Source organism: Podarcis muralis, chromosome 1 (assembly GCF_964188315.1).
Source record: "Podarcis muralis chromosome 1, rPodMur119.hap1.1, whole genome shotgun sequence".
Taxonomy (NCBI): Eukaryota; Metazoa; Chordata; class Lepidosauria; order Squamata; family Lacertidae; genus Podarcis; species Podarcis muralis.
Window position 1 is genome coordinate 35,178,370 of NC_135655.1, and position 15,180 is coordinate 35,193,549.

The 15,180-nt window shown below is 42.8% G+C and overlaps 1 protein-coding gene across 5 annotated transcripts in view; it reads right to left on the bottom strand.

The window, feature by feature from the left end:
* AKAP6 (A-kinase anchoring protein 6) overlaps positions 1-15,180 on the bottom strand; it is a 251,727-nt gene that overhangs the window by 38,529 nt on the left and 198,018 nt on the right. For all 5 annotated transcript variants that reach the window (XM_028721043.2, XM_028721039.2, XM_077926121.1 and 2 more), the window contains exons 10-11: positions 11,368-11,514; positions 5,142-5,366 (exon numbers count right to left, since the gene is read on the bottom strand). In XM_028721043.2, coding sequence (XP_028576876.2) covers positions 5,142-5,366; positions 11,368-11,514 — 372 coding nt within the window. The remainder of the gene's footprint in view (positions 1-5,141; positions 5,367-11,367; positions 11,515-15,180) is intronic.

The window sequence follows — 15,180 nt, forward strand, 5'->3', positions numbered from 1 at the left end:
CATATCTCAGTGTGCTGAAAAATTAGATTTGTGTGATTTAAAACAGAGTGTGTGTTCATGCGTTTGTCTGAAAAAAGTGGTTATGTGAATATGCCACAGATGAAGTTAAATTCCACCTCAGTCACCTTCTTTGAAGTCAAGGCATATTGGGGGATTTGATCCAAGTCATACTCAGAGTACACCCACTGAAATTAGCAGACTTAATTGATGTCAGTAGTTCTACTATGACTATGAGTATGACTAATGTTAGGTATCATTAGGGGAGCTAGTCTCAAACATTTGTTGGGGGAGACCTAGGTTTTTTGGGGGGGATTTATTTGTCCTGTCTCCACACTTTTTATGATAGAGGACCACTGTAGTCACCCCCAACGACACGTTCCCAAGATGGAGGGTGAGGGAACAGCTGCAGTCGCCTGTGGTTCCTGCGCAATGTTTGCCATCTTGCCAAAGGTTGCAGGCAGCTTTACCTGCAGCAATTGCATGTTGATTGCCCTCTTAAAAGACAAAGTCCAGCAACTGGAGGAACGTGTAGCTACGCTCCAAAGAATTAGAGACCTGGAACTCTTCTTGGAAGCAACAGAGCACACCGTCTCCACCAAGGAAGAGACAGGGAACTCCCCTGAGAAGGTAGCTAGTTCACCAACACAGGAGCCAGATATATGGAGAAACGTGACTCAAAGAAGTAGGAGGCCCAGGGTTCGCTCTGATTGTTTAGAAATACGCAATCGCTTTGAGGTCCTTTCCCCTACCATGGAAGACGAAGAGCAGACTCCATTTGAGGATCTCTCCCTCATTACAGTCGATCAGGTATATGAAGACGAGGAGCAAAGGCAGTCCTCTGGGAATGTCCAGGCGACCTTGGAACCGACAGCTCACAGAAGAACCCCGACCAGACCTAAGAGGAGGCGTGTGGTGGTGATAGGGGATTCCCTACTGAGGGGAACAGAAGCAGTGATCTGTGGGCCTGACAAGATGTCTCGGGAAGTGTGCTGTCTCCCCGGGGCTAAGATCCAAGATGTAACTGAACGACTGCAAGGAATCATAAAACCCACTGACAAATACCCCTTCCTCTTGGTTCATGTGGGAACCAATGACACTGCAAGCAATAGCCTCCAGAAGATCAAAAGAGATTACGAGGCTCTGGGCAGGAAATTGAAGCAATTAAATGCACAAATTGTCATCTCATCTGTCCTCCCAGTTGAACGACGTGGCCCAGGGAGAGAGGGAAAAATAGTGGAAGTGAACAACTGGCTTCGCAAATGGTGTAAACAGGAACGGTTTGGATTCTTAGATCACGGAATGCAGTTTCTTGAAGATGGACTTCTGGCAAGCGATGGGCTGCACCTCACAACGGTTGGGAGGAATGTTTTTGCAAAAAATCTCAGAAACCTCATCAGGAGGGCTTTAAACTGACTAATGTGGGGGAGGGAGACAGTGCTCCTGAAGGTAGGAGTCTATCAATTGATGAAGATGATCATCCAAATGTCATAGACCGAATGGAGCAAAGAGCATGCAGACCTAGTGGTGGGAGGAAAAAATCCTTAAATAAGAGACACGGGGGAATGATTAATGGACTTCAGTGTCTGTACACTAATGCACAAAGCATGGGAAATAAACAAGATGAGCTTGAGCTCCTGGTACAGCAAACTAAATATGACATAATAGGAATCACTGAAACCTGGTGGGATAAATCCCACGATTGGAATGTAATAATGGAGGGATACAATCTATTTCAAAGAAACAGACCAGACAAGAAAGGAGGAGGAGTGGCGTTATATGTCAGGGATGTGTATACCTGTGAAGAGATCCAAGATTTAGAACCTCAAAGCCAAAGTGAGAGCATTTGGGTGAAAATTAAGGGAGAGAAGAATAACAGTGACCTCATTGTGGGAGTTTACTATAGATCCCCAAGCCAAACGGAGGACATAGATGATGCCTTCCTGGAACAGATGGCCAAGCATGCAAAAGGAAGGGAGATAGTAGTAATGGGGGACTTCAATTACCCTGATATTTGTTGGATGTCAAACTCAGCCAAGAGCATAAGGTCAAACAGATTCCTCACTGCCCTTGCAGACAACTTCATTGTCCAGAAAGTGGGAGAAGCAACAAGAGGAACAGCCATTTTAGATCTGGTCCTAACCAATGTTGATGACCTGGTTAGTGGGGTAGAAGTGGAAGGATCATTAGGCGCGAGTGATCATGCTCTCCTGAAGTTTACTATACAGCGGAAAGGAGCAGCCAAGCATACTAGGACTCAATTTCTTGACTTTAAGAAAGCCGACTTCATAAAGCTTAGGGAAGTGCTGGGTGAGATCCCATGGACAGTAATACTAAAAGGAAAGGGAGTTCAAGATGGCTGGGAGTTTGTTAAGAGGGAGATAGTAAAAGCACAACTTCAGGCAATACCAATGAGACGGAAACATGGAAGGTGCCTAAAGAAGCCAGGGTGGCTATCTAAAGAACTTTTAACTGAGTTAAGATTAAAAAAGGATGTGTACAAAAAATGGAAAAGGGGGGAAACCACCAAAGAGGAATTCAAACAAATAGCCAGCACGTGTAGACACAAAGTCAGAAAAGCTAAAGCACAAAATGAACTCAGGCTTGCTAGAGAGGTTAAAAGCAACAAAAAAGGCTTTTATGGGTATGTTCGTAGCAAAAGGAAGAACAAAGAAACCGTGGGGTCACTCAGAGGAGAAGATGGTGAAATGCAAACAGGGGACACAGAAAGGGCTGAACTCCTCAATGCTTTCTTTGCCTCAGTCTTCTCCGATAAAGAAAACAATGCCCGACCTGAAGAATTTGGAGCAAATGATTCAGCAGAGGAAACACAACCCAGAATAACTAAGGAGATAGTACAAGAATACTTGGCTAGTCTAGATGTATTCAAGTCTCCAGGGCCAGATGAACTGCATCCAAGAGTATTAAAAGAACTGGCAGATGTAATCTCAGAACCACTGGCAGTCATCTTTGAGAATTCCTGGAGAACAGGCGAAGTCCCGGCAGACTGGAGGAGGGCAAATGTTGTCCCTATTTTCAAAAAGGGGAAAAGAGAGGACCCAAATAATTACCGCCCAGTCAGTCTGACATCAATACCAGGGAAGATTCTGGAGCAGATCATTAAGCAAACAGTCTGTGAGCACCTAGAAAGGAATGCTGTGATCACCAATAGTCAGCATGGATTTCTGAAAAATAAGTCATGTCAGACTAACCTGATCTCGTTTTTTGACAGAATTACAAGCCTGGTAGATGAAGGGAACGCAGTGGATGTAGCCTACCTTGATTTCAGCAAGGCATTTGACAAGGTGCCCCATGATATTCTTGTAAAGAAGCTGGTAAAATGCGGTCTTGACTATGCTACCACTCAGTGGATTTGTAACTGGCTGACTGACCGAACCCAAAGGGTGCTCATCAATGGTTCCTCTTCATCCTGGAGAAGAGTGACTAGTGGGGTGCCACAGGGTTCTGTCTTGGGCCCGGTCTTATTCAACATCTTTATCAACGACTTGGATGATGGACTCAAGGGCATCCTGATCAAATTTGCAGATGACACCAAACTGGGAGGGGTGGCTAACACCCCAGAGGACAGGATCACACTTCAAAACGACCTTGACAGATTAGAGAACTGGGCCAAAACAAACAAGATGAATTTTAACAGGGAGAAATGTAAAGTATTGCACTTGGGCAAAAAAAATGAGAGGCACAAATACAAGATGGGGGACACCTGGCTTGAGAGCAGTACATGTGAAAAGGATCTAGGAGTCTTGGTTGACCACAAACTTGACATGAGCCAACAATGTGACGCGGCAGCTAAAAAAGCCAATGCAATTCTGGGCCTCATCAATAGGAGTATAGCATCTAGATCAAGGGAAGTAATAGTGCCACTGTATTCTGCTCTGGTCAGACCTCACCTGGAGTACTGTGTCCAGTTCTGGGCACCACAGTTCAAGAAGGACACTGACAAACTGGAACGTGTCCAGAGGAGGGCAACCAAAATGGTCAAAGGCCTGGAAACGATGCCTTATGAGGAACGGCTAAGGGAGCTGGGCATGTTTAGCCTGGAGAAGAGGAGGTTAAGGGGTGATATGATAGCCATGTTCAAATATATAAAAGGATGTCACATAGAGGAGGGAGAAAGGCTGTTTTCTGCTGCTCCAGAGAAGCGGACACGGAGCAATGGATCCAAACTACAAGAAAGAAGATTCCACCTAAACATTAGGAAGAACTTCCTGACAGTAAGAGCTGTTCGACAGTGGAATTTGCTGCCAAGGAGTGTGGTGGAGTCTCCTTCTTTGGAGGTCTTTAAGCAGAGGCTTGACAACCATATGTCAGGAGTGCTCTGATGGTGTTTCCTGCTTGGCAGGGGGTTGGACTCGATGGCCCTTGTGGTCTCTTCCAACTCTATGATTCTATGATTCTATGATTCTATGATTCTATGTATCATCCACAGTTGTAATCAAGATCCAGATTGGCTACTGTAGCTCTATCCACACTGGCATATTGACTATGGTAAAGGAAGCATTGTCTGAGCAGCAACAGTTAACGGGGCAACTCGACTCATATCGCAAAGGGACATCTCAGAGCGCTTGCTTGCTAGATCTGACAGCTCAAAAAGAGGACATGACTGTATCAAAATATTAGAGCAAAGGTGTTGCCATAGCACAAAGCATAGGAACACAAAGCTGCTTGCTCCCTCCCCCATTTCCCTCTTATGTATGCTAAACTTATGCAACAGTAATTCATGACTTTAGTTCCTAAAATCACACAATGAGTCTTCATTAAGCTGGATGTTGTATACGGAATTCAGCAATGAATACAATGAGACAGTTATAAGGAGTTAAGACGTAAGGCTGGAATTATTCCGATCCTTGTAAATGCTTATGTACAGAAAGATTTATCCGTAAAATTAAGTTCTACGATTGAAAAAAGCAGCGTCTCCATACAAATGTGCCGGAAGTCTTTACAGTGCCCCAGAATTCTTTGTTGTTTTTGCTGCAACACAGACTAACATGGCTACAAATGGAAAGAAATGTGTGCATGGCACATGGGCATAAGACATACACTTGCTTAATATTTTAGTTTACTCTAGAAAAGCAGCCCTAGTATCAATGCTGTGGTGTTGTGTTGTGTGTGTGTTTTATTACCTTAAAGTATTGCAGTTGTTTCTCAGCATTCATTGTTCCTTCGCTTTCTTGCCTCAGACAGGAATTGAAGATAAAAAGCTCAGTATCTCTCAGCCACCCTTTCAGCTCTTTGATCCTGACCTCCAGCTGCCTTACCAGGCTTCCGCTTTCAGGCGAAAGCAGGTCACGTGCGCCTAGCCCACTGTGTCCTACCATTGTGTCTTGCATCTTCTCTCCCAGGGTTTTCTAATGCAACAGAGAAAGAAACCGTGGATTAATCTTACGTTCCAAAGCATACACACCTGATACCTGACCATCTATATCATTAACTCTATGTAACCAATATTACAATTGCTTTTGTATGTTATTTACAGTGCAATCCTATGCATGTCTAGTGGTGTTTACAAGAAAACAGGTATAGAATTGTAGCTTAAGCATCTTACTTATTCTGGGTGGACACAGGCAACCCCTTAGCTAACATATATAACCTCTTGATAATCCAGTTGTATGAGTCCATAGAGAGAACTAAATTAACATGGGATGCGTACTCTCACTCAAAGGTGGTTTGGTCAGGAATATTAGCCTGACCAAGTTTTAGCAAGAATTCTGCACCATATAGGGTGCATTTGTGTGGTCAAATGGTCATTGCAACCTATGCTCTGCTATCTTAATATATGACAAAAGACTTCATTTGGATTTGTCCGACAGATTGTAAGATTCTTTGGCTTGGATCAGCATAGAATTCCTGCTTTCTCCTTCCCACTGCAGATCCCTGTCACCCCTGAACAGCCACTCCCAAGGGCTGGAAGACCTTCCAAAGTGGTGTGGGATGTGCTGTAGGTGGCTGTAGCACTAGGGAACAACAGGCTAAAATTGGGAAACCACACAAGTGCTGTCCCTGCAAAAGCATTTTGTATCTAAGACTGCAATCCTAACCCCCCTGGGACTAAGACTATTGAATTCAATAGGATTTATTTCTGAGTAGACATGGTTGGATTTGGGCTGTTTAAACCGATAATTTCTTAGCAGCACATATAAACAAGACGTTGCAAATTGTTTAGTGACGATGACTTCACTTGGTTCACTCGGCATTAATCTGAGTTTGATGTAATTGGTGGGGATATGAGCAGGTGGGAGAAGGAATTTTTGGGAGAGGAGTCCTTTCCTTCTGTAGGGCACTTTGGAACTGAGAAGTTGCCATTGGGTTAATATTTTATGTAGTTGCAGTATAATGTGTAGTTTAGTTCTGCACATATAGAATCACTGGAGTCTTCGGTAGTTACTGGCAATTTTGGATTGAGTTGAAATGCTATTACAGTCGCATTGGTTGTCAAACGCCCTGGAACTTGGACATTTCGGCTCCCAAATGCCGCAAACGCAGAAGTGATTGTTCTAGTTTGCAAACGTTCTTTCGGAACCTGAACGTCCGACGGGGCTTCCGCAGCTTCTGACTGGCTGCAGGAGCTTCCTGCAGCCAATCAGAAGCTGCAATTTGGTTTCCGAATGTTTTGGAAGTCAAACGGACTTCCAGAAGGATTCCGTTCGACTTCCAAGGTACAACTGTATTCTCATATGGATGTAGGTTTGTTGCCAACGCAGCCCTAAGCAACTGTTTCATTAATGCCATGTTTCTCACTTGGACAGCCAGGCCTTCCTCCTCTCCTCTTCCTCCTCCTGCACACAAGTTGCACCCTCCTCAAATCTGCTCCTAAAGGTTGGGGGAGGAGGGGGAAGTCCTGTCGCACAAGTGGAAATCCTTGCGCTAATGGAATGATTACTTAGTCCCACATTAGATACAGTATTTTGCAGGTATCTCCTCATACTATCCACAGATCCCCTGGTTTATGATGTTGAGATGGAGGACATGGGAGTGTAGCAAAGTAGAGTACAGCTGGCACTCACCTTGTGCCAAAGCTGGCTAACTGTGGCCTGGATCATTTTAAAACAGCTGTGTCAAGACAACGATGTTACAAAAGAAAACTTTCATCTTTGCTGTCATTGCATATGCAAAGCAGAGTCTGGCACAGATTTTTTTGGTGTGTGTTGTGAGTAAGTGAAGTCTGGTGCAGATTTTATGCACCTGACTATTTTTTTCTTTGCTTACTGTAATAAATTTGTTATTTATTTTGCAGATAAAATTGCTTGCCTTTAGCTGGACTTGGAGCTAGCTTAGATAATAGCTGGAATATGAGGTAAAGGGTCAGTTTTCCTTTGTTTTGTTTTGCCTACAGAGGGAAGAGGTTATGACTGTTACGTGTTGGGGCTGTGCGAGCAATTACTTTGGAACAGGACCTACGTCTGCCAAGGAGGCAGATTCTTATCTGGCTGCATTAATCAATACATCTCTAAAGGATGGCAGGGTTAGGATTAGCTCCGTTCAAGTCAGTGGGATGGCTGTGGACTAAGTGTGTTGATAATTTACAGCCTTAAAATAAGCTTTGAAACACACACTGAATTAAATCAACAGATACTCATCTATTCTAAAGCATTGTGTAAACAGTGTGTTGGGTAGATCATAACAGAGGAAAACAACATATTCTTGGCAACACCCTTCTATTTTGATGGTTCAAATATTGATAATTTGAAGGCTCTCAGTGGAATCCAGCTTTAGCTATTGTTTTTATGCTGTAACAAAAGTAGCAGCAGGAGGTGAAATCAATGCCCTTGGAGGGTAGGGTCACAAAAAAGAATTTATTGCCACTTTTTTGTTCTGGAACAGTTTGCAATCATAAATTCTTCATAAACAGAATACTTCAGAGAATGGTCCGTCTTCATAAATATACGACAGAGGACATCAATTTCATTTAATTCACAATTTGTGTCAGCACAGCAGATGCCAATGCCTGCCTTGATAGGGTTGTTTAATATGCAATTGAGACAGAGTAATATTCAGCACAGGGGACAAAATTTCACAGATTAAACTGTACGCACCACTGACATTTCATTCTAATGTATTTCCATTCCACACTGTTCACCTTAGATGAAAGTAATATTAAAAACCATATCTCTCTATTTTACCATTGTTAGAAGTTAAAATCCTTGTCTTAAATTTTTTTCCATGCCAATTAAAATGTAATCATGCCAATTAAAACAGTATGCCTAGTGTTGTTAGTTTCTGCAGAGTTTTGTAAATTAAATTAAAGAAAACTCAATCAGAAACTTCTTATTATACATGAAATTTCATTTAAGAGGGAAAAAACAACTTTTGGCTAAATGCAGAAATTAATTTGAGAAAGTGATATAGAATTGCATCTTGATCTTAACATGCAAAAAAAGAAAGGGCCTTTGAAATCCATTTTAAATGTCAGGGTAATGTTTTATTTATGTTTAAAAAATCTGATTACTGGGTGATGAAGAAATGTTGATTAGTTGGTCATCCAGCTGATCATCTACGATACAACAGTATGCAGAAGTTTAGCATTGTGCTTGAAGTTAAGTTGATCAAACACTCGACAAGATACCAAAAGAGATGATTCCATATGCCTAGGGGGATTTGAGCCTGAGGGCACTGCCATACTTTCACTTGGCCTGTATTTTTAATGGCTTGTGCACCAATTAATTCCCCCATGTCTGAGAGCTTCTTATACTGGCCTCTGGCTTTGCCATAGGTTTCTTGTGGAAATCTGATCTGGCTAGAGGCACAGAAAATCTGAAGAGAAATTTAGCCCTCTTGATAAACCTATTTTGGAAGGGCTCGTGAACAGCATTCTTCAAAGTTTACACGGGTCTGCGGGCAGGGGGCGGTCTCTTCGCTTCTCCTTTCTCTCCACCCCATCCCCTGGCAGTTTTTCATTACGGACTGTTGAACTGCACATTTCTGGTTGATATTGCCCTGGCTTGGACATGGGGTTTTCCTCTCATTCCCCAAATATCCCTGTTGTGGGGAGGGGGGAGAGAAAGTTCACACCTAGCTTCTGATTGTATGACATCTCTGCATAATCACAAAACCTGTCCTGTAAAAAGTAAAAGGACCTGGCATCTGCAGGGAATGAAGCGGGAAGGGAGAAGGAAGGACTAAGCTCAGAGCACCTTTAGCAACCTCTGCTAACAACAAGAAGAGATGAGGCGGCAACAAGTCCTGGAAGCCTAGAGGAGGGTTAGGCAACCTACAAGTGGCCCACAGGGGTCATTTAACCAGCCCATGAGCTACCCCCGAACCAAGCTGCCCACTCGGCGAGTCCCCCCACGCTGCGTTAAACTGGCGCGGGGACTAGCTCCCACGGCACCAAAAATTGCGTCTGCACATGCGCAGACACTGGAAATCACAGGCGCACGCGCTAACACGCACACGCAATCCAGCCAACAGAGGGATCTCCACTGGAGTGAACTGGCCCAGGTGAGGTAAACCTAGCTGACCCCTGGCCTAGAGCATCCTTAGCAACCCCTCTTAGCTATACAGTAGCTTCTCTGAGAGCCCCGGGAAGCACAGAGGGCAGAGCAAGGCAGACACTCTCAGAAAAATCAGACAAAGCACAACCCAAGAGCGGGCAAAGAAACATGGGTTTTGTGAAGAGGGCTCCAAGTTAAAAAATATAAAATGTTAATTTTTCAGTTTGGTTATTGTGCATTTTTTGTTTTCTTTTTCTTTCTCTCTCTCTCTTTATTTTCTTTATATAACATACATCTATTCCAGATTTTTTGACAATTTGATTATGTATACTGTAATAATGATCTTAAGTCTAGAAGTATCTAATGTAAGATTAGTTTGTTTTTTGTTTGGCTTTTGTATATAATGTTTGTTTAATAAAATATTTTTTAAAAATAGAAAATGCACAAGGCAAGGGCCCACTAAACACAGGCAGAATTAGGGCAACACAGCTAGTTTGATCGCACTGGGCTTGGAACCTTGGGGTTGCCGCAAGTACGATGTAGAATGGAAGGCAAAGGGTGATGGGGTGCTGAATTTTGCCGTCGCACTGGGTGCCAAGTGAGACCCCAAGGTCTGCCACTGCACTAAGCAACAAAAGTCGACATTTTGCTGGCAAGTGTGGATGAACTCAGACTTTCAGGAACCAGCCACCTCCCATGTCACATGGCAAACCACTTTTGAAATGGAAAGGGCTTCTGTGCACACAGTTCCTTTTGAGGGTATATGTGCGGAAGCTGGAAGTCCGCTTCTGTGCATGCATTACCCTCTCTGAATCAAGGCATTTTTCTAAGAATCACATATTTAGACTAAGGAAGGAATGGGGAACCTATGGCCCTTCGGTTGTTGTTGCACTATGACTACAACTCATTCCTGATCATTGGCCATGTTGGCTCAGTTGATGGGAGCTGAATTCATCAACAGCTGGAGGGACACATGTTGCAATCTTTTTACAGTGTGCTAATCTATTACCTCTATTAAAAATACTCCTTATGCCTGAATTATTATTATTTATTATTTATGCAGGATTCATTATTGTTTATTGTTTAAAATATCACATTCTTCTTATTATTTCACTCAATTATTATTTAAGCAATTTTGGCACCTTTGATTATGAATGAAAACAATTAAGAAAACAAATGGATAGTCGAAATAATCTAATGCACAACAATGCTTCTTGCATCATGCATTATTGGTGTCTGGGTAAGAGAATCACTATACTGCATCTTTTCCCAGATTCTTGTATCTCATGTTTGGCTGAGACTGAACTCATCATAGCATGAAATGAATTATGGGAAACTTATTTTGTTGCTTTTGTCAAATACGAGCTGAATACAGCAGAATGAAACTTACCCAGACTGCATTCTTACTCAGATCCAGGACTTCAGATTTGTACTAAATTTGCATATTTGTTTTTCAGCCATCAGTGTGACCTGAAATATGTAGTGACATCCCCACTTTTCATCTTAAGGGTATAGTAAATAGTTAAAGAGTAGATGTCTCTAACATGTACCTTCAGAATAAATTCTATTAACATTCACTCAAGCATGACAGTCAGTGTATATCAGATATACTGTATTAGAGTTGACTTGGTGCATACCCATAATACATGGCATATTTTACTTACATTTTTTTCTGCATTAAAGAACTAAAATTATTAAAGTCAGACAAGAGACAAGGCAGGAATAAAAAAATCAACAGACAAGGGAAAATACTATGTGTGTATTTTTTTTTGTAATAGCATGAGTGGCTTGTTTGAAATGTATGTAGTGAATTGAATGAAAGAGATATTTGTGCTTCAAATTAGAAATCAGGCAGACAGCATACTTCAAGACACAAAAAGTACACACAACCCACGAACAGTAATAAAAATGCAAATACCCCAAGCAGTTCCCATTTTTCATTAATTGAATCCACTTTTTCAAGGAGATCGCTGGGTAGTAAAACACCACTTCTCTTCAAAGCTTCAACTTTACTCAGCAATTCCATCTTTTTGGGGTGTCTGATTGACATTTCTACACTGTACCTCTAAAATGAGAATTGAAAAAAGTTGAGTTAGCTATTGAAAAAGAAAAAAAGAGTCAATTAGCATGTAATCTGAAAAAGCAAGATGCTTAAAGACGGTGGCAATCTCTTCTGTTAATACTGTATATTGATATGGCTCCTAAGTGATCTTTAACACTAGGCTAACAAAATATTAGTCATTGTCATAGACATGGGCTGGTGAGGGTCTCCTACCTGCATCAACAATCTGCTTCAACAATGTCCTTGGATGCATCAGTTTAGCTTCTCCCTTTCAAATCATGCCAGGGAGAAAATGGCAACTGTTCACTTGCACCAAAGAAAGAAAATGAGTGCAGGGAGGGGCACCTTTGGGGCAGGACCTGAATGTTCTCCAGTCCCTTGAAAGCCCAGTATTTGGAGTAAAGCAGATTTTGCCATGCCCCCTAATAAACTTTCCATTTGCAATCTGTTTCCTTGGCTGGAATTCAAAGAGAGACTTTAGCGTGGTATTTCCCAACCTTGTAGCCCTCTAGATATTTTGGACTACAAATTCCATCAACCCTGTGGCTGTGCTGGCTTGGTCTGATGGAAGACATTGTTGAAAACACTGCTTTTTTTCCAGAAAAATAGGTGCTGGTACTCACTGTGAAGTTCTTACAGTAAGTGCCACACTTTTTAACAACAACAAAAGAGGTTCTGGTACTGCATAATAATAATAATAATAATAATAATAATAATAATAATAATAATTATTATTATTATTATTTATACCCCACCCTCCCTGCCAAGACCGGGCTCAGGGCGGCTAACACCCAATATAAAAACACATTGATTGAAATACAACTTAAAAACAAGATTAAAATACAACATTAAAACATTAAAATACAGCCTCATTTCAATGGAAACTCAAATAAAAAACTATTTTGGGGATGAAAACATCAAGTCTTCACCAAGGCTAACTTTCCAGACTGGTCCTACATGGGCCAGAAAAAAGCCAGGCAAGTCCCCAAATAGGAGTTCCATCACAGGAAAAAAGAAGAGGGGGAGGGAATCAAATTGATTCCAAGCTGAAGGCCAGGCGGAACAACTCTGTCTTACAGGCCCTGCAGAAAGAAATCAGATCCTGCAGTGCCCTGGTCTCATGAGACAGAGCGTTCCACCAGGCCGGAGCCAGTGTTGAAAAGGCCCTGGCTCTGGTTGAGGCTAATCTGACTTCCTTCGGGCCTGGGACCTCTAGGATGTTGCTATTTATGGATCTTAAGGTCCTCCATAGGGCATACCGGGAGAGGTGGTCCTGTAGGTACGAGGGTCCTAGGCCGTGAAGGGCTTTAAAGGCCAAAACCAGCACCTTGAACCTGACCCTGTACTCCACCGGGAGCCAGTGCAGCTGGAAAAGCACTGGATGAATATGGTCCCATGGCAGAGACCCCATGAGGAGCCTCGCTGCAGCATTCTGCACCCACGTATGCTTTGAATATCTCTTGAAAAAAGCACTGGTTGAAAACGTCAAGAGGGCACCAGATTGTGGAAAGCATTTTGGCCCATAGATCTCATTTCATATAAGAATCTCGCTTTGGAAGTGCTCTGAGATTAACAAATGGTTTGCTAAGTGATACTGTGGATAGGGAGGGCTCAGTTGCTGTCTGAGAAAATCAAACCAAAGTTGGTTACAACATGGTACTGATTCTGCCAATCCCAATAAGGGACAGTGGCATATTCCTGCACTGCATTGGGTTGGACTAGATGATCCTCAGGGTCCCTTCCAACTCTACAAGTCTATGAAGAACTAGCTGTGCACTTATTTCAATCTTAGCTTTTGTCTGAGAGAATCCAATAAGGGCCTATGACCCCCAAGTGACACCCCCCCCCAGCACAGACCCGCGTCATCATCTGCATATAATGGCTCTTGGTTCTATTTCTTGATCACACTAGAATGTGAGAAAGAGGGAGAATCCAGGAGCTGGTTGGTTGGTTGGAATAAACACAGTATTATTCAATATCGAGTACTCAGATTTGTTGGACTACACCTCCTATCATTGCAGATCCCTGATAGGGATGGTGTATGTTGTGGAGTCCCGCAATATTTGGGGGCACAAGGCTGACAAAGGCACATTTTGCTCTGCCTTTCCTACAGGGATAGCAATAAAAGGAAATGCAAAATAGATAGAGAGAAAAACCAAATGCAGAAAATATCTTATATGCAATTGTTTGAAACAAAATAAAACATAAAACATCATCATTAAAAACCACCAGCAGAAAACATTCACAGTAAAACCAACTGCGAAACAAAACAATATAATGAAAGGTAATTAAGAGTCAAAGGCTTTCCTAAGAAAGGAATTGTTTGCCATTTGGCTGAAAGCCAGGAGAGAGGGGACAAGATTAGCTTCTCTCAGGAGGGAGTTCCACAACCTAAGCAGGGCTTCCAAGATGGCATTCTCCAGATGGACAAACAGGAGAAATGGACAGAACCAAAGGAGGGTCAGGGGCTGCCGCTTGCTGTGAGAGACGGGAGAAAAAAAACACAGCCCTCCTTCTGTGGCTCCCAGTGGCAGTGGCAACATGGGGAGAGCAGGAAGGCTTGCAAAGCTCATCTCAACCTTCTCATTTGCAGTCCACCTGCTGGGGCCAAGGAAAGAAAGCTGATTTGGGGTGATCGGTGAGGGAGGAGGTGGGTTTGGCGTGATCTCTGAGGAGAGGTGATCTCAGACTCATAATACATTGACCACTACAACAAGAAATGGGTGAAGAAAGAGGCTTGCATACTGCAAGGGACCTCTGGGCATTGCAAGAAGGAGCCATAACTCAGTAGTGGAGAAACACATTGCACCCACTCCATGGCCTCTGGGAAGGCCTGAGCTTTCCAGGTCTGGGAGGAAAACAGGTTGCATCCCCTATTAAGTATAGAACTTAATATTTTCCCCATAGTACTGAGTAGAAGCTATTATTTATATGATAGAAAGAAAACATATTTACTCAGGGTCAGGGACACTGTTGCGCTTTGAAGGGACTGAGCAGGGTCACCCCGACAGATTTTTGCTGCCTCAAATGGCATCCCCCCCCCAATTGAGGTGCATAGTATCACAAGACTAGGTAAATTATTCTGACAGCTGAAGCAGAAAATGCCTCTTCCTAGCAGTAAAAATTTAATGCTGGATGTGGTGCAACACTAAGGACAAATTTCTCCCCACTCCTACCATGCAACCCCAGTCTATCCTGGGTTTTCCCCAACCCTCTGCAGTAGTTTTGGGGATGGCACAGAGGTCACACGGGGAAGGGGAAATCCTATCGTGCCAGCGCTAATCCTTGCACTAGTACAACTATTTAGTTGCAAACACTTCATAAGAAGAATAAAAACATAACAATTTGCTGCTCTTTTCTGACACCCCAAATTAGCTGCCTGGGGTGACCAACTTGCTTTGCCTTGGGATATGGCTAATCCTAGGGCTGGCTTGTTTTATGGTGTGTGTGTGTGTGTGTGTGTGTGTGTGTGTGTGTGTGTGTGTGTGTGTGTTTTCTGCTTTTGCCAACAGTCCTGTTAATCACAGCCAGTTTAGTTTGTCTCATAGAACTCCTGCGTATGCTCTCTCTCCCTTTTCCTCACACTTCTTCCTGTTCTATATTTAAAATGGGCTTCAAGAAACAGTGCCAATATGTATTTGAATACTAGTATGAAGCACAATTATCCCA